At 40.5% G+C, this 19,166-nt stretch overlaps 1 protein-coding gene and 1 pseudogene across 1 annotated transcript in view; one reads left to right on the top strand and one right to left on the bottom strand.

Moving 5' to 3' along the window:
- Positions 1-18,071, top strand: part of GCH1 (GTP cyclohydrolase 1) — a 51,549-nt gene extending 33,478 nt beyond the window's left edge. Inside the window, exons 3-6 of the mRNA XM_017509146.2 lie at positions 1,390-1,445; positions 13,015-13,046; positions 14,265-14,349; positions 15,973-18,071. Coding sequence (XP_017364635.1) covers positions 1,390-1,445; positions 13,015-13,046; positions 14,265-14,349; positions 15,973-16,099 — 300 coding nt within the window. The 3' untranslated portion in view covers positions 16,100-18,071. The remainder of the gene's footprint in view (positions 1-1,389; positions 1,446-13,014; positions 13,047-14,264; positions 14,350-15,972) is intronic.
- On the bottom strand, positions 1,818-1,910 carry LOC119468289 (annotated as a pseudogene).
- Positions 18,072-19,166: the final 1,095 nt, after the last annotated feature.

The following is a 19,166-nucleotide window of genomic DNA, read 5'->3' as shown; positions in this document are numbered from 1 at the left end:
GAAGACCAAAAACAGTATAAACAATAAGCAAAATTCTACTTCTGCATAGAAAGTTAGAAATTTTAGACAGTATAGAAGACCTTGGTTCATGGGAAAGTTTTAACTCTCTAATTTTTATTTGAAATACCCAATGTTCAGGTGCTGTTTTACTTTTTCCTCCTGCCAACGAGGAAGGCAATGAGGTGGAATTCTCCAATTCCTAAAGCATAGTGCTAATCGATGGGGGAAAAATCACTAAGTACTACTAGATCAATTATGTAAATAGTAAGTGAACAAAGAAACAGTGTTGGCAAACCATGATGCTGTTGAGTCTCTTAATTTTACACATGCTCTTAGCCAAAAGGTCAAGAAGTGATGAGTCTCTAATTTTATATTCAGTTAATTGATTGCCTGCAAGTGACCATTTATTCTATTAGTCTTTTAGAGAAGTAATGTTTTTCATACTTAGTATTTGGCTCAAAAAGAGGTAACCTTTATATTTGATATTAGTTGGTGCCATTTAAGATGACGGAAATGGCCTGGCTGTATATTAGGTTCTATAAAACTTGGTTCTTAAGGTACAGGTTCTTACCAAGCCATGGTGGTAGAGGTGTCCTTTTTGTGCTCTTAGGAAGATGGTGCTCTCTAGCAGCTCAGAAACCAGGAGGCCAAGCATAAAATGGCATGGAGACTCTCCTTCTGTGGTGCAGGGCTTCGTGGTGGGGTCTTAAGGTTGCTGTGATGTGTGGAATGACAATACTTAGGTTTACCATTTCTGCCATTTAAACAAGGTTTTCCTGTATACATTTTAATGTTGCAATGAGATCATTTGCCTTTCTTGAGAATGTTTCTCCTCCATAAAGAAGAGACCTTCAGATTTGTGTCAAGAGTTTAACTTCACAGGCAAGTATCAGGGCCATGCAGATGACTCTTGGGAACAACATGAATTTGAACTGCATGGGTCCACTTAGACATGGCTTTTTTTTTCCCAACCAAACACTGATCAAAAACTGTACAGGATACAAAACCTGTGTAGATGAAGGGCTAACTTTTCATATATGCAGGTTCTGCAGGGCTGACTGCAGGAATTGAGTATGTAGGATTTTGGTATACACGGGAGTCCTGGAACCAATCCCCTGCATTACCGATGGACAACTGTACTTTAAGTTTGTTATTTGATTAATGGACTCATTCTTTTTATGTTTTTCTTTTACTGCATTTATGTCATTTTAAAAATATGTATATAAGTGTTTCATTTTCTAAGTCTTAACAGTTCCAGATGTTTTCAAGGTAATACACTGTCATGATAAATTATATATAAGTATACTATAATCTTTCTATTTCCTTATTTTGTCACAAAGAAGGCACTGTATTTTCACTGAGCTCATGATTTCCATCTCTTCTCTGAAGGTCCATATTGGCTATCTTCCTAACAAGCAAGTCCTTGGCCTCAGCAAACTTGCAAGGTAAGTGTGACTGTGCGGTGAATAAGAATACAGGTTTATAGGACCTGCCCTTGTCTGCTAAGAATCTATCTCATTAGGCTTTCTCTCTTTACCAGTATGGATCTAATTTGGAAGTCACGTTGCAACTTAAAAGTTTCTAGTTGCAGAGGCACAGACTCAGAGGGCCTGAAACACAGATGCCCCTTCCTTCTCATCCCCTATTGCCTGCTCCCTCTTCCACTTCCCACCTCTTCTTCCACTGATACATACATCCTGGAAGTCTCAGCCCACCTCTTTTCTCTGCAGAGCCTTCTCTGACTGGAGAGGTCCTGAGCTTCCCTTCAGTCCAGTCATATTCTTTAAGGGGGTTTAGCTAACAGTGAGGGGTTGGGGAGGAAATTGGGCAGGGTAGCTGTGGTGCCTTGCCTGAGGGCTCTACTATCCTTGTCAAGGGGAGTGCTCACCTTCTTTCCTTTCATGCAACCCTGCTTTCAGACTTCCCTGTGGGATCCCCAGCCTCAGCCCTGCCTTCCTCTGCACTGGATGCCTCCAGGCATATCTCAGGGGTCCGCAGGCCTGTCGATTCACGTTTAGGTTCTTTGTTTCTGCAAACACAAGACTGTGCCTGCCTTGGCTTTGCTCGCCCTTGTTCTGATACAGTGTTCACTCTCCTTGCTCTCATTTCTTTCTTTCCTGCTACAGTCTTCTTTTCTGTTCTTTATCCTGTGGGTTCATCCCTTAAAAAATTCCTTTACTGCCATTTTTATTTGGGTTTTAGGAGAGGAGATGTACATGCATGTTCATCTGTGTCTAACTGGAAGTCAACATGGGGGGGTTTGTGTTCATATATCACTGGTAGGCCTCAGCCACCAATATTTTCTTTGTATAAAGTTAGTGAATTTTAGGTGATGGAGGAAATACTGGGAGGTGTGTGTAGAGAGAGGGAGTAAGTTGAGAACAAGATGAAGGGGTGGGGTAAAGTGCTTCTATTATTCAAAAATAATCAAGCTAAATTTGAGTTTATATGACCATATCACAATGGAAATAAACGAGTCTTTGAGGTTATATGACCATATCACGATGGAAATAAGTGAGTGCCAGCTGGGCGCCATCTTTTACGCCTATAATCCTAGCATTTTGGGTGGCTGAGGCAGGTGGATCACTTGAAGTTAGGAGTTTGAGACCAGCTTGGCCAACATGGTGAAACCCCATCTCTACTAAATATACAAAAATCAGCGCGGTGCAGTGGTACACACCGGTAATCCTAGCTATTCAGGAGGCTGAGGCAGGAGAATTCTTGAACCTGGGAGGCAGAAATTGCAGTGAGCTGAGATCGCACCACTGCACTCCAGCCTGGGTGATGGAGTGAGACCCTACTCAAAAAAAATAAAAAAGAAAAGAAAAGGAATAAATGAGTTTCTGTGACCAGCTGACTGTGCTGTGGCTCTGATGTGTTCCTGTTTCCTTGCGAAGACCCTGGGATTTAACACAGTTGTGAAATGCTGGTCCTCATATTTCTCAGTTCTTTGTTGAAATCTGTAAAAAGTACCCCAGCAATCTGACAGCTGCCCCCGACAGTTGTTCCTTTTACTTTGTTTTCACTTCCACTTTCTCATTCATTTCCTCTGGGAATCAATGAGAAAGATGGTAGAGGAGACAAATTTAACTTCCCCAGTTTCTGACCTCATTTCTGCTCAGCTATTTTGCTATTAGACAGGGCTGCTTGGCACCATGAAAGATTCTTATATCATAGCTGTAATTGCTTCACTGGAATAAGGCTCTTAGCACAAATCCGGAAACATTCTGGCTGCTTGCATGTGATCTGTCCCTGGTGGCAGTGCCAAAAAGTTGCTGAGAAAAAGTGTATTGGTAGTGATGGGGAGTAATTAATCTTACTATACTTTTTATTAACAACTCCCTTCCCAGTAACTTACTTTCAGCTAATAATGAATTAAGCCATTTTCATGTCAACTGTGAGTAAAAGCATCTTTACTAAAATTGGTTATTCTTACCGTTTTATAATATACAGTGTAAATGAAATCAGCATGCTTACTATGCAAACGTAGCTGTAGGCCCAGTCCCCTGGGACCCTCCCTTCCAGCAAGATTGCCAACCCTATACATTGCCCATATAGAAATCCCAGCACTCCTGACGCCTATAACAGACTGTCCATATGTGAAAGGTGTAGCGGATAGTTTTTATACTGTAAAACAGCTTGGCAGATCACATTAGGCCTTGGTCTTAATGTAACAGCCTTTTCTGGAAGACCAGCTGTTGATCATGATTAACACTTTTTGGGAAATGGACTCTAGAGTGATTCAGTGAGATCATACAATAAATGGCAATCTGGTGGTAGAAGGAAATAATATTAGTTATTTCCTTTCCAAGTGAAAGGAAAAGATCTCAAATAATTAAGCTTTTATGAAACAATACAAAGGAGTTGATTATTAGCATGGGGATTTGTCCCTTAAACGAATAGGATTAAAATTTAAGAATAAAATGGAACACTAAGCCAAAGAACCAAGTGTAAGTTGCTTTCAGATAGTTAGCAAAAAATTGGAATAAAGGGTCTATTAAACAGAAAAGAAGACTAAGATTTTATCCAACTGCTTATTCCTTATAAGAAGTAAGAATATTTAGGGAATGAAGAGGAATAAAAGCTGAATGTCTTAGCAAAACTTTGCTCATTTTAATCTTGTATGTGAAGTTTGTTATATGCTTGCCTTTAAATGAATGACCTTTCAGTGCCAGTGAAGTCAAATATCAAGCAGTAAAGCCTTAAGTAACAAGAAAATGCCAGAAGTGAGTTGATCTGGTTCAACGCTACTAGAATTCTAGAATAAACTTAGTTTGAACAGAACTTTCGTTTGTGCTGAAAAGCCATTAAACATGTATTCATTTTCTTCCCTTAGAAACAATTGAGTCTCAGCTGGGCGCAGTGGCTCATGCATGTAATCCCAGCGCCTGGGGAGGCCAAGGTGGGCAGATCACTTGAGGTCAGGAGTTTGAGACCAGTCTGGCCAACTCGGTGAAACTCCGTCTCTACTAAAACTACAAAAATTAGCCCTGCATGGTGTTGGGCACCTGTAATCCTAGCTACTTGGGAGGCTGAGACAGGAGAATTGCTTGAACCTGGGAGGTGGAGGTTGCAGTGGGCCGAGATTTCGCCAGTCTACTTCAGCCTGGGTGACAGGGCAAGACTCTCTCACAAAAAAAAAAAAAAAAAAGAAAATTGAGTGAATGTATGAATTCTTGAATTTTGACCTGTTGGGTGAGCACCTACTGTGAAGGAAGACTGTGCCAGCTACTGTGGAGGCCAAAGAGAAGCAGGACATGGCAGCCACCCTCAAGGAGAGTGCATAGGGCAAGACTGCAGGTGCCATGGAAATGCCTGCTGTAGCTTCAATTCTCATTCAGATGAGAACAATGGCTGTGGCCTGGCAGGGCTGAGGAGACCTGGAGGTGGAGGGGTGAGCAGAATTCTAAATGGGGGAGAAGTTCCTCTAGGTATAGTTAATGCATGAGCAAAGACCAATCAGAGGGAAGGAACAAGGCCTGTTCCAGTGGATGGAAACCAGGTGGACTGATGGAAGTAAGAATTAGATGAGGGAGAAAGGTAAAGTGGGTATTAGATTACAGAGGGAGTAGTCTTTTTTTTCCTCTTTCTTTTTTGATTATAAAAGCAACATACCACTTAAATACAAATGAGTGAATAAAGTAAAAACTTTTCTTTCCTTTTTCATTCCCCAGAGTTAGAACTGGAGATTTCTTTCACTGAAAAATATGCAAACAAATATAAGATCATACCTTATATTCTGTACTACAACTTGGTTTTTTTGAAATTTTATTTTTTTGAGTTGGAGTCCCACTCTCTCGCCCAGGCTGGAGTGCCGTGGCTCGATCTCAGCTCACTGCAACCTTTGCCTCCTGGGTTCAAATGATTTTCCTGCTTCAGCCTCCTCACTAGCTGGGATTACAGCCACCATGCCTGGCTAATTTTTTTGTTTTAGTAGAGACGGGGTTTTGCCATGTTGGCCATGCTGGCCTCAAACTCCTGGTCTCAAGTGATCCATCTGCCTCAGCCTCCCAAATTGCTGAGATTATAGGCATGAGTCTCTGTGCCTGGCCAGCTTTTTAAAAATTTTATTTTATGGCCGGGCGCGGTGGCTCACGCCTGTAATCCCAGCACTTTGGGAGGCCGAGGCGGTTGGATCACGAGGTCAAGAGATCGAGACCATCCTGGTCAACATGGTGAAACCCCGTCTCTACTAAAACTACAAAAAATTAGCTGGGCATGGTGGCACGTGCTCGTAATCCCAGCTACTCAGGTGGCTGAGGCAGGAGAATTGCCTGAACACAGGAGGCGGAGTTTGTGGTGAGCCGAGATCACGCCATTGCACTCCAGCCTGGGTAACAAGAGCGAAACTCCGTCTCAAAAAAAAAAAAAAATTATTTTATTTTATTTTTGGAGACAGGGTCTTGCTCTGTTGCCCAGGCTGGAGTGCAGTGGCACTATCTAGGCTCACTGCAACCTCCACCTCCAGGGTTCAAGTGTTTCTCCCGCCTCAGCCTCCCGAGTAGCTGGGATTACAGGCATATGCCACCATGCCCGGCTGAGTTTTGTATATTTAGTAGAGACAGAGTTTCACCATGTTGGCCATGCTGGTCTTGAACTCCTGACCTCAGGTGATCTGCCCGCTGTAATCTCCCAAAGTGCTGGGATTACAGGTGTGAGCCACCGCACCCAGCCCCGGCCAGCTTTTTTAAAAGTTAAAATACCTTGAAGTTCTTTGGACATCTTTTAGTCCAAAAATTCCAAGTTTATTTTCATAGCTACCTGACATTTCTTTGATTGGTTAGTAAACTCATTTAACCAGTGTTTGCTGTAGATAAGTAGTTTGCAGTTTGAGACTTGCCAAAAAGTAAAAAGGTGCCTTTGTGAACACATTTTAATATATTATCTTTGCATGCTTTGAATCTATCTGAAGTAAAATTGCTAGTATGGAACTTGATGGGTAAAGCTGAAATTTTATTATCATTGCTCTCCAAAGAGACCATGCCAGTTTATACTCTAATAAATAGATACATAGATAAGGGTGGTGTATGTTTCTCTACACTTTTGCCAACACTGATTTTCATCATTTTAAATCTTTGCCACACTGATAAGTAAAAAATGATATCTATTTCAATTTGCATTTCCTTAATAGAGCGAGGTTGAGTTTATTCAGAAACATCCTGTTCTTAGCTCCAGTGTTACTTTTTCCACTGAGTTGCTTGTCTTTTTATTCTTGGTTTGCACAGGCTCTGATTACGAAAGTAGTCAGATCAGTTGCTACAGACAATGCTTCCCAGATTGTCATCTGTCTTTTGATTTTGCTTTTTAGTATTATATTTCCATAAATAAGTTTATAACTTTTCTGTAGTTACAATTTTTTTTTTTTTGACACTTGTATGGCCACATTATTACATTTAAATCTTTGCTCCATCTGGAATGTATTTTGGGGTGAAGAGTGAGGCAGAACCCCTCCACTGCTGTGTGTGCTCACTGCCTGGCAGGCGCAGCAACCCCACTTCCTTCCTTCCTGCCCTCCCTGCTGCCTCACTTTGCTGGGCCTTTCTTATCTTCTTCCTGGAGGGAATGTTAAGCTCCAGCTTCCTCCTTGCCTCTCATCTCTAAGGGTTCTTCAGTCTGCCCTCATGAGCTGCTGGGATGTTCTTTCTAAAGTGTGGATTGAATCATGCTGCTCCTTTGGTAGCTCCTCACAGCTTTTCAGATAAAATTTAAACTCCTTATTTAGAATAATTTAGAAAAACCCCAAAGAATAGAAATTACAAATCTAAAAGTTGAAAGTCTTGTATCATAGGTTGCTGGTGAGTCTGATATTTAGGAATGAGAGGATATGTAACTAAAAATGCTTTAAAAATCTTTACATCTTGATGAATAAGTTTTTTAGAAAGATGGCTAGAGAAAGGAATGGACCAAGAATTTGAAAACCTGCATACATTAATAACCGTTAGAAAAGGTCAGATTAATGTTTTGGAGGAAAGGGCCCGGACCCAGTCAGTTTTATAAGTATTCTTTCAAGCTTTCAAGTAACCACTAATTGTGCATGTGTATAATTCAAAAGCATAGAAAAACCTGTGAAGAGTCAATTAATTTGATGAAACTGCCTATTCCTGATAACAAAGCCTGATAAGCCTAGCATTAAAAAAAATGATAGGCGAATCTCACTGATGAATGTAGTTGTAAGAATTCTAAAATGTCAGGCCAGTATAAAAGTATGGCCCAGGGATGTTTAGTCCAAGAATATAAGAATGATTTAGATTAAAATTGACAACTACTGATGCTGAGTTTGATGAATTAGATTGTAATAATATCGCTCTTGGCACAGCATATCAAGATATAATGCGTAGGTACATTTTACACTTTGGGGGAAGCATGAGGCAATTGTAGTGACAATCCACTGGAATTAACACTAAAACCAGAGTCTGGATTCTGTCCTCCCTATTCCCATTCCAGATCAAGGAAGATACTTACCTATTAGCATTATTCTACGAAGAGCAGGAAAAAGTAAAAAGAACTCATAGACACAGTGATAAAGTTTGGGGTCAGTGTCAGAACTACCTGTGTGGCCTTCAAAAAATCAAATGCAGTAATTTAGTTTCAAACGACCCCATAAGGCTTGGTGCAGTGGCTTACGCCTATAATTCCAGCACTTTGGGAGCCAAGGTGGGTGGATCATCTGAGATCAGGAGTTCAAGACCAGCCTGACCAGCTTGGGGAAAACCCATCTCTACTAAAAATACAAAACTTAGCTGGGCATGATGGCACATGCCTGTAGTCCCAGCTACTTGGGAGGCTGAGGCAGGAAAATCACTTGAACCTGGGAGGCAGACGTTGCAGTGAACTGAAATTGCGCCACTGCACTCCAGTCTGGGCAACAAGAGCAAAAACTGTCAATCGATCGATCAATCAATCTATCTATCCCATAGAGGTTGCCTTGCAAGCAGCTAGCAGAAACAAGTGCATGTTCTCTGATGCACTTTTATTCAGGCTTCAAAGGATACCCAAAGATGAAGTTCCAAGGAGGATAAATAAGCCACCGTGAGTCAAGTCAGACGAACACAATTGAAAGAGGGCAGATACTACAGCTATCATATATAGGATATAAAACAAGTACTTTAAGTCCTCACTTTACATCATCAATGGGTTCTTGGAGACTGCAAGTTGAAGTGAAATGACTTTAGGCAAAGTGGCATAGCAGTCATGGAATGATATTTTATTCAATGTCATTTTATTATAATTGAGAAAAATTCCTAGCTGGGACCCACTATCTGTGTGGAGTTTGGATGTTTTCTGCCACATCTGCAGGTTTTCTCCAGGTGCTCCAGACGTTAGGTGATTTGGCGCATCTCTATGGTCCCAGTCTGGGTAAGTGTGGATGGATGTATGTGCCCTGTGATGGGATGGTGTCCTGTCCAGGGTCAGTTCCTGCCTTGTACCCTGAACTGCTGGGAATAGCTCCAGCCTCTTGAGACCCTGAACTGGAATAATTGGGAAAATCAATATCTTCTTTCAGTTAATCTTTACTTTAATGTATGTACTGCTCAGATTTATTCCAATGTTTAATATTGGAAGTGTTTTGGTGTTACTTAGAAGTTTGTTGATGTTTTTGTGACCAGAAATATGCTGTAGGAGCTTAACTCATATTATTATATCAGTTAGCCTAGGGTAAAATTGGTTTCATCGTCAGTTTTTTGGTTTTATTTTGAGACAAAGTCTCACTCTGTCGTCCATGCTTTAGTGCACTGGTGCGATCTTGGCTCACTGCAACCTTTGCCTCCCAGGTTCAAGCAATTTTCCTGCCTCAGCCTCCCAAGTAGCTGGGACTACAGGTGCATACTACCATACCCACCTAATTTTTTTGTATTTTTAGTAAAGACGGGGTTTCACCATGTTAGCCACTATGGTATCGATCTCCTGACCTCGTGATCCCCTCGCTTTGGCCTCCTAAAGTGTTGGGATTACAGGCTTGAGTCCTTGTGCCTGGCTGTTACCAGTGTTTTAGTAAAGTCACAGATTCCAAAAACCTGTCAACTTTAAGCAAGGACTTACTATATATTAAAAAATAGGTCAGGAACGGTGGCTCACGCCTGTAATCTCAGCACTTTGGGAGGCTGAGACAGGCAGTAGTTTGAGACCAGCCTGGCCAACATGATGAAACTCCATCTCTGTTAAAAATACAAAAATTAGCTCGGCGTGGTGGTGGGCACCTGTAATCCCAGCTACTTTGGAGGCTGAGTCAGAATTGCTTGAATCCGGGAGGCAGAGGTTGCAATAAGGTGAGATTGTGCCACTGCACTCCAGCCTGGGTGACAAGAGCGAGACTGTCTCAGGAAAAAAAAAAAAAGGACTTTATGCATATAAAAAACTTGACAAAGGAGGCCAGGCACAGTGGTTCACGCCTGTAATCCCAGCACTTTTGGAGTCCAAGATGGGTGGATCACAAGGTCAGAAGTTCAAGACCAACCTGGCCAACATGGTGAAACCCCGTCTCTACTAAAAATACAAAAATTAGCTGGGTGTAGTGGTGGACGCCTGTAATCCCAAGTACTTAGGAGGCTGAGGCAGAGAATTGCTTGAACCCAGGAGGTTGCAGTGAGTTGAGATCACACCACTGCACTCCAGCCTGGGTGATGGAGCGAGACCCAGTCTCCAAAAAAAAAAAAAAAAAAAAAAAAAAAAAAAATTGACAAAGGAATAAGAAACTTGTAAAATTAGACAGGCAGATTGGGAAGAGGGTGAAATATAACTTTTAGAAATTAAAAAATGAAACTGAAGTCCATTATACTCATTAAATAGATTAGGCATAGATGAAGTGCAGTGAATGGGAAGAAAGGTCTGAAGAAATTGTGCTGAATACAACACAAAGACAGGTGGAAAATATGAATGAAAATCTAAGAAACATGGGAGACTGGGAGGGTATAATATGCTCTTAATTGAAATTCCTGGAGATAACAGAAGCAGTGTGCTAGATGCAGTGTTAGAGAAGCTAATGGCTGAAAAAGTTTCCAGAACACATGCAAAATATCAGTCTTCAGAAAGCCTAATAAATTCCAAATAAGTCAAATTAAATCCCCATGTGGATAAAACATAGTAAGTTACAGAGTATACTTATTAAATATAAGCTTATATAAAAGCAGCCACAGAAAAAGATATTGATTACCTACAAGGCAACAGCAATTACACTGAATTGGTTTGCCAACAACAATACTGAAGGGAGGATAAATATCAGTGTCAAACTAGAATTCCTTTCTCAAAAAAATACATCTCAACAAATGATCTTTCATGAGTGACAGCAAAATAAAGATTTTTTTTTTTTTTTTTTTTTAATCTAGGGAAGCTATGTGAAATGCTGAAAAGATGTGTTAGGTTTCACATCTACTCCTTGCTTGAAAAAGAAAACTAATAAACTAGGGTTTAGAAATTATAAGCTCTCAGAGCACAGGGAGCATGTTCACCACATAATCACATAGTAGGCACTCAGTAAAAATCTGCATGAATGTTCCTCCTGGCATGAGAGTAGCTGTCTGCCAGAAGCAGGCAGGCACTGTGGGTGGTAGCGAAATCCTAGAGGAATTCCTATTGAAGTGAGGGCAAAACATGGGTGCCCAGTGTTAGCATTGCTATCAAGTGTGGCACCTTTAGTTCTACTCCAGAAAAAGAAACGGTGAATTTGAGAACTTCAAAATGAGTGGCACTATATAAAACTAATCACCGGAAAAACTATCAGTAGTAACATATACAGAGATTTGACCTAGTAAGAAGTATGACATACCTCCTATCTAGGAAATTAAAACCCATTTTCTTCTCAGGTTTTGTTCAAAATACAAATAGAATATAGTTATTAATATATTCCTTCAATATTGTATGCCTACTGCTGGGGGCACGATGGAGAGCTAGGATGGCTCCTGCCTTCAGCGAACTCTGGGCTGAGTGGTAAACAGGGTGGCGGACCTGTTACTGACTTTTTTTGGCTGTAATGGGTATAAAGGAGTAAGTCATCAGTTCTGAGAATTGTAGTTGAGTGAAGAGTCATGAAATGCCTCACAGGGAGGTGAACCATAAATTGAGTCTTAATTCATGACCAAAAGGCCATGAATTAAAAGGTCCTCAGCATGAATAGTCATCTTCAAGTGGGTAAGTCATCTGGCCATCTTTACATTTCATAAATAGAATGAAAGATGTTCAAAGGGGAAAATTCATCACTTGACAGATTGTGACATGAGCTAAGATCAGGAGGCTTTTATTTCTTGGGGGTTAATCATATTAAGTGTTTATATAAACCTATCTTATGAAGAGTTGTCTGAAGAAGTCTAATCAGTTCTAATCTGATTGCCCTAATAGGTTTAGTTGCTATAGTAGTTGACCATGGTGTGCTATTAATTAACAAATAGACTTTTTATTTTTAACTTGAATTTTAAGCTCTGATAAAACCATATGATTAATCAGAACACTTGAGACATGATCTAAAATTGATGATTTGGTGCTTTAAAATTTTGTTACTCATCTCTGTTTCTCCTACGTGAACGTCACACTTGGAGACTCATTAATTCTTTTTCTGGGGACATCAGGAAGCACCACTCTGTAGTGGTTGGTGGTCTCCTGTAATAGGGTTCCCCAGAGGGACAGAGCTAATAGGATATACGTATCCTATTATTTGAGTTTATTAAGTATTAACTTACATGATCTCACAGGGTCCCACAATAGGCTGTCTGTAAGCTCGAAGAGCAAGGAAAGTTTCAAAACTAAAATTCTACTTCTCTTAGACTCTTGCAACAGGATTAACAAAGGGGCTGCATCTGATTATTGAGTTGTACTTAGAGCAATGTTGAAAACCAACAGTTAACTTAAATAATATAGTTATTGTCCTGAATAAAATGACTTGGCTTTTAATTCCTATAAGAGTGTCCATTGCAGCACTGCAATGAAAATTAGATCAAATTTCTGTATTTGCTACTTTGATAGTTTTTCCCGTGATTAGTTATATAGGTAGGAGATGCCATTGATTTTAAAGTTGGTAATGTCTTTTTCTGGATTAGAACTTCAGGTGCTGAGTTTCAAAACCAAAGAACTTGGAGTCCGATGTTTGAGAGCAGGAAGCGTCCAGCATGGGAGAAAGATGTAGGCTGGGAGGCTAGGCCAGTCTTGCTTTTTTCATGTATTTGTGCCTGCTTTATATTTGCTGACAGCTGATTAGATTGCACCCACCAGATTAAGGGTGGGTCTGCCTCCCCCAGCCCACTGACTCAAATGTTAATCTCCTTTGACAACACCCTCACAGACACACCTAGGATCAGTACTTTGCATCCTTCAATCCAATCAAGTTGACACTCAGTATTAACTATCACATCTTCTTTAGACTACATCTCCCTGTGGTCCTTGCATCCTTCTGTCATCATCCCATAAGCTTTATCCCCTCCTGCACCCCACTGTTGCTTCAACAGTGTCCTTTTTGTCCTATGAGGAAGCCTTATCAATTTTACTTCAAATGATTATGATTAACTAAAACAATTCTTTCTTTTCTAGGATTGTGGAAATCTATAGTAGAAGACTACAAGGTAAGTTTTAAAAATTTTTATTTACAGAAAACATTTTTTTCTTTTTGAGACAGAGTCTTGCTCTGCCACCCAGGCTGGAGTGCAATGGTGCAATCTCAGCTCACTGCAGCGTCCGTCTCCTGGGTTCAAGCAATTCTCCTTCCTCCCACTCCCAAGTAGTTGGGATTACAAGCTTGCACCACCATGCCTGGCTAGTTTTTGTATTTTCAGTAGAGACAGGATTTCACCATGTTGGTCAGGATGGTCTTGAACTTCCGACCTCAGGTGATCTGCCCACCTTGGCCTCCCAAAGTGCGGGGATTACAGGCATGAGCCACTGTGCCTGGCTATAGAAAATATTTTTCCTACACAGAAAGTATTTTTTGTTCTATTACAAATATAGTAAGTATGACTTATAAAACTACAAAACCTCATAGGAATATAAAATTTCAAGCCTCCAGCAGAAATCACTGTTGTATTTGCACATTTCTTCACATTTTCATGCATATACCTACATTTTCAAATCAGTTTATTTGGATTATGTTTAAACAAAAATGTGCTCATTTTATACATAATCGGCCTTTTTTTCCTGCTTTTTTTCATTTAACAAATCTTAAACATTTTTACCATATCCATGTAACTGTCTCATTCATTTTGGTGGCTGCTTAGAATTCTACTGTATATGCCATGTCTTGATGTAACCTGTACTCATTCTGATAGACATTGGGGTTTCATCAGTTTTCAAGGAGATGCAGTGCTGCAGTGAACACTCTTGTATGAATTAAAAGCCAAGTCATTTTATTCAGGACAGGAACTATATTATTTATGTTAAATTGTTTGTTTTCAACACTGCTCTAAGTACAACTCAATAATCAGATGCAGCCTCTTTGTTAACCCTGCTGCAAGCTATTTATTTGCTGTACTACTTTACCTTCGTGGAGGTGCTTGATAACCAGTACTGTGTTGGTCTTACTGCACAGGTATGAAATAGCTGTGATTCTAATCCCCTCCCCCAGTGATGCGGGGATCTCTTTAGTCCTATACTTCAGGTGAGGGAATTGAATCCAGGCCTCCCCGTGGCCCAGTCAACAGACAAAGCAGATTGGTAAAAGCTGGTGTGCCTTGGCTCTTAAATCTCACAGAAGTCTACTTTTTAAGATTTCAAATGTTCTAGAGACAGAAAAAGCTTCCAGCTGTTTGTGTCACACTCTCAAACCGAGCTCCTTGTCACATCCACAGTTCAGGAGCGCCTTACAAAACAAATTGCTGTAGCAATCACAGAAGCCTTGCGGCCTGCTGGAGTCGGGGTAGTGGTTGAAGCCACGTAAGTCTGCATCTGCCTTTAGTAACATCATAATGGTGCACCAGAAATGATCTTACAACTTAGTGCTGCTCATAGTTTCTAGCACCACGTGATGCCACACAACTGACATGTTAACTGTAGATTTTATCCCTGAGCCTAAAACTGTTTTACTACTTTCATTTACTGTGTTGCTGTTGTAGGAACAGAGTTTGGGAGTATTTTTTCGAGGGTAGAGTTGGGTTTGTGGAAGGCATAGGGCGTTATAAGCACAGGTGTAGAGATTTGTACAGCCAATAGCCATTTTTTAAAATGTTAAAGACAGGATCTTGCTCTGTCACCCAGGCTGGAGTGCAGTGATATGATCTTGGCTCACTGCAACCTCTGCCCCCTGGGTTGAAGTGATTCTCCTGCCTCAGCCTCCCAAGTAGCTGGGATTACTGGCATGTGCCACCACACCCGGCTAATTTTGTATTTTTAATAGAGATGGGATTTCACCATGTTGGCCAGGCTGATCTCAAACTCCTAATCTCAAGTGATCTGCCTGCCTCAGCCCCCCAGATACTGAGATTACAGGTGTGAGCCACTGTGCCCAGCCCCAATAGCCATTTTTATATCTTCTCTTGATTTCTTCTTTAGCTCTCTGTTGCTCCAAGCCGAGTTTTTCTAATATTTTGTTACACATTTAATAAATAGAGCCAAGAGTTGGTACGAAGGGCAACTGAAGACATTTCTTTTTTTTTTTTTTTTTGAGACGGAGTTTCGCTCTTGTTACCCAGGCTGGAGTGCAATGGCGCAATCTCGGCTCACCGCAATCTCCGCCTCCCGGGTTCAGGCAATTCTCCTGCCTCAGCCTCCTGAGTAGCTGGGATTACAGGCATGCACCACCATGCCCAGCTTATTTTTTGTATTTTTAGTAGAGACGGGGTTTCACGATGTTGACCAGAATGGTCTCGATCTCTTGACCTCGTGATCCGCCCGCCTCGGCCTCCCAAAGTGCTGGGATTACAGGCTTGAGCCACCGCGCCCAGCCTGACATTTCTTTAAGTTAGGATTAGTTAAGAGAATTGGAGGCATTGTGTGGACAAAGTTTTTACGCATTTTGTGACGTGTGAACTCTGCTCCATGTCTGGTATCTAATGTCACCAGGTTGGTCCCTGGTCCTCACTATCTGGATTCTGCCTGGCGATACCAGTGTGCTTGAGCATTTATCTGAACACCTAGGCTAGCATAGTGCTGTCTTGGTCCTCAAGACAGAGCAAGTGAGAATTCTAACTTTCTTTTGATTTAGAAGTTAAATATCTCTGTAGACCTTTTATATTGTTTTCACCCCATAAGAAAATTCAGTTTTTCCTCTTTTTGGATGCTTTAAGGATTCAACTACTGATAAGAATAAAAGTTGCAAGACAACTTCAGGAAAAGAAAGTTTAGGTTGCTGCAAAGGTAATTGCAGCTTTTGCCATTAATTTCAATGGCAAGAACCACAGTTAATTATGCATGAACTTAATAGATACAACATTTGTCCAAGAAGGGATATTTTGATATACTTGGTAACTGTGAACTGAGATTAATCTTTAGGCCTGCTTTTAAAAACTGAACCAGCAGCTGTCTACTCCTTTAAACAAGCCGTGTTGCCTTATTTTGTAGACACATGTGTATGGTAATGCGAGGTGTACAGAAAATGAACAGCAAAACTGTGACCAGCACGATGTTGGGGGTGTTCCGGGAGGATCCAAAGACTCGGGAGGAGTTCCTGACTCTCATTAGGAGCTGAGCGTCAGCATGTGTGTGTGGGTTGTCGATTGTAATGCCAGTAGCATTGTCTGTCTGTCTGGTCTTGTTTGTACATTCCATTTTCAATTGTTACAGATGTGAACTTTATTCCTTGTCACTAATTATATTTAAAACTATTTCTAGAAAGTCAAAGATAATAAAGGGTTGAGCCCTCTACTTTCTTCTTGCCACCTTTTTGTGGCAATATTAAAGTGAACTGCCAATAGTGTTAAGTATGTGCACAGAACCACTGCCAGATAATCAGGGGGACCTGAGAAGAGAGAAGAATTTGTGTATTTTGTTCAAATAGTATAGTAATTTGACTCATAAGCATAGGAGTATTGGGAATGGGAGGAAACTGTGCCCAGTATACTGTTTTTTTCCTCCTCCAATAAAAATACTATAGTGCTGAAAGTGCTGAAATATTTATGTACAGTGTGCAGTGTTGTTCTGTGAATTCAAGTTCAACGGACTCCACTTTGGTCATGTTTATTAAACCACCAGTGACATTTAAAAATACATTTTTAGCAGGTGTAATGTTAGTTACCAAGGGAAAGTGGTGGAATGTCTATATTTTTTATTTTACTGTGAGTTAAAAAGGCACATTTCTACCTTCTATTGTTTTTAAACTCAAGAACAGGGAATTAGTTCCTGGTGTTGTTTACGAATATATTCTCATGTCAACATACAGGGATTTAGACATTTAACTCTCTGTGCCTTGATGAGAATATCATTTAGAGTGTAGATACTTTTGCCTTTTTTAAAAAAAGCCATTATTTTATAAGCCTTAGTATTCACACTGCAAATAACTAGTCATCTTCGTTTTAACTTTACAGGTTTATTGGGAGTTTACTTTGTATGTTCCATGTAGATGCCTCAAATTGTTTTTCTTTAAATCTTTTAAGATATTTTTCTAAGTATTTCCAGAAACGTTTGAGGGTGCCCATCATTTTCAGGTCTGCAGAACCGTAGCTTCCATGCATGTGAAAGAACACAGAATGAACTGATGGTGGAAGACATGAGCTGTGTCCAGTGTTCTAACCAAAGCTTATCATTGGTGTCTGTGAAAATGCACTGGAAGCTTCTGGTCCCGGTTTCCTTTTTGGTCTGCATGGGTCTCGTCTTCATAGGTGTTATAGGTATCTTAATTCTGGAAGCTGTTGCCTTATTAATGATCATCTAAAAATTTCCTCCATTGGGGCAGTGTGGGCCAAATTAAACAAAACCCCAACTCCTCCATAGAAACAAAATACAATTATTCTATGAAGTGTATTATGTGGTTGACATAGTGCTCTTCAAATTCATCCCATTACCCTAAAAATAATTAACTTTGATGCTTTCTTTAACTTTAGTCCCATCTCTGCCACTTTGATGCCATTTAGGTTTTGATGGGGCACGATGGCAGAGGTGTTCTTTTTGTTTTTGTTTTTTCCGTTCCTCTCTACTTCTGTTTCCTAGGTTTTTTCTTTCTGGAGTTTAAGTACAGTGATGATTGGCTTGAGTTCCTTTTGAAATCTAACCAGGTATAAACATTAGCCTGCTTATTATTTAGATATTTATAGGTAGAATTCTAAGCACTCAATGCATGTTTGGTATTTTAAAGTAAAAACAAGTGTGACTTGGAGGACCAAAGAAATTGTTAGCTATACATTTATCTTTATGAGCTCATTTGTATTCCTTTTTAATGACTATTTGTTCTAACAATTCCTAGAAGCGTTCTTATAAAGGTCTAATGTATCCATAGGCTGTTGTCTTATTAGTAAATGCAAAGTAATGTCGTTGTCTGTTTTACTCTGGTCTCGAGTACTTCAAAATTACCTTTTCATATCCATGATCTTGAGTCCATTTGGGGGATTTTTAAGAATTTGATGTATTTAAATACACTGTTCAAAATTAAATTGTTTAATTTTATGTATGTGTATGTATGTTCCTGAAGTTGGTCATATTTAAATTATTAAACTATTGCAACTTTGTTCTTGTGAAAGCTGTTTCTTTTTCAACCACCAGTATAAATATTATATATTAAAAAACTTGATTATTTTGGCTGTATTCTGTTTCAGCAAAGACATCACAAGGGCTTCTCCCAGGCATCAAAGTATTCAAATACTAATCTCAAATATAGTACAAAGTAACCCCAGGTTCTGACAGTTTCTCCTTGGTATTTCGTTGGAGTATTACCGTCCTCACTCTCTTGACGGTAATGGGAGGGGGAGGTCTGGGATAAGAGCCTGAGTGTCCCTCATGTCCCTGTTGTCCTAATCCTTAGGAGGTAACTTCAGCCTTCTGAGAACTGACACTGTTTCCTACATGGGAGCTGCTGGAGAAAGGAAGAGCAGGCTGGGGCAGGGAGTGGAAGAGGGTGGTTTCCTTCCCTCTCCTAAGAAGAGCTTGCCCAGGGCAAAACTTCCAGTTAGTGCAAAGGGTTTTGTGGCTGCTCTTCTGTCCCATCCCCAACAACCTGGTTTCCCTCTTGCTAGTGGCCTGCTCCTCATTCTGTGCTCCCCATAGGCAGAGGCCCCTGCCCTCATCGGTGGCCAGTGTGTCCAAGTACTGGGGCCTGTTGATTCTTGCAGGACCCTGTAGACCGTTGGGTAGCAAACCTTATCAAAGTAGGAATGCTTACTGGCATAAAACATCCCTAGAACCACCACTCATAGGTGTCAGTAAAACAATGAGCTGCTCAGCTAACCAAGTTGCTGCTCCTGAGTTTTGTCACTGCAGATTGATTGGCCAAGTTTCTTTTCATTTAGTAGAAGAGCAGTTGCAGACATGAAAGGTTTTCAAGAAGGCTTTCTGTCAAAACAGAGCACCTGGATTCACCATGACAGGCATGGGTCTTCACTCTGATGGAGAGAAGGGGAAGTGTAAGTACCTGACTGCTCACCCTCCCAGAGGCCCTTGGCTTCTTTTTAATTTTTGTTACAGAAAATAAAATATGCACATCAATCGATGAGCATATGGACCCCCATGTACTAATCACCCAGCTTCAAGAAGTCTCATGGCCATCTTGTTTCCTCTATACCTATCTGACCAGATTATTTCAAAGCAAATCCCAGGCATCGTTTCAT

Source organism: Cebus imitator, unplaced genomic scaffold, assembly GCF_001604975.1.
Source record: "Cebus imitator isolate Cc_AM_T3 unplaced genomic scaffold, Cebus_imitator-1.0 Scaffold407, whole genome shotgun sequence".
Lineage (NCBI taxonomy): Eukaryota > Metazoa > Chordata > Mammalia > Primates > Cebidae > Cebus > Cebus imitator.
This window is presented reverse-complemented; position numbering and strand designations above follow the sequence as displayed.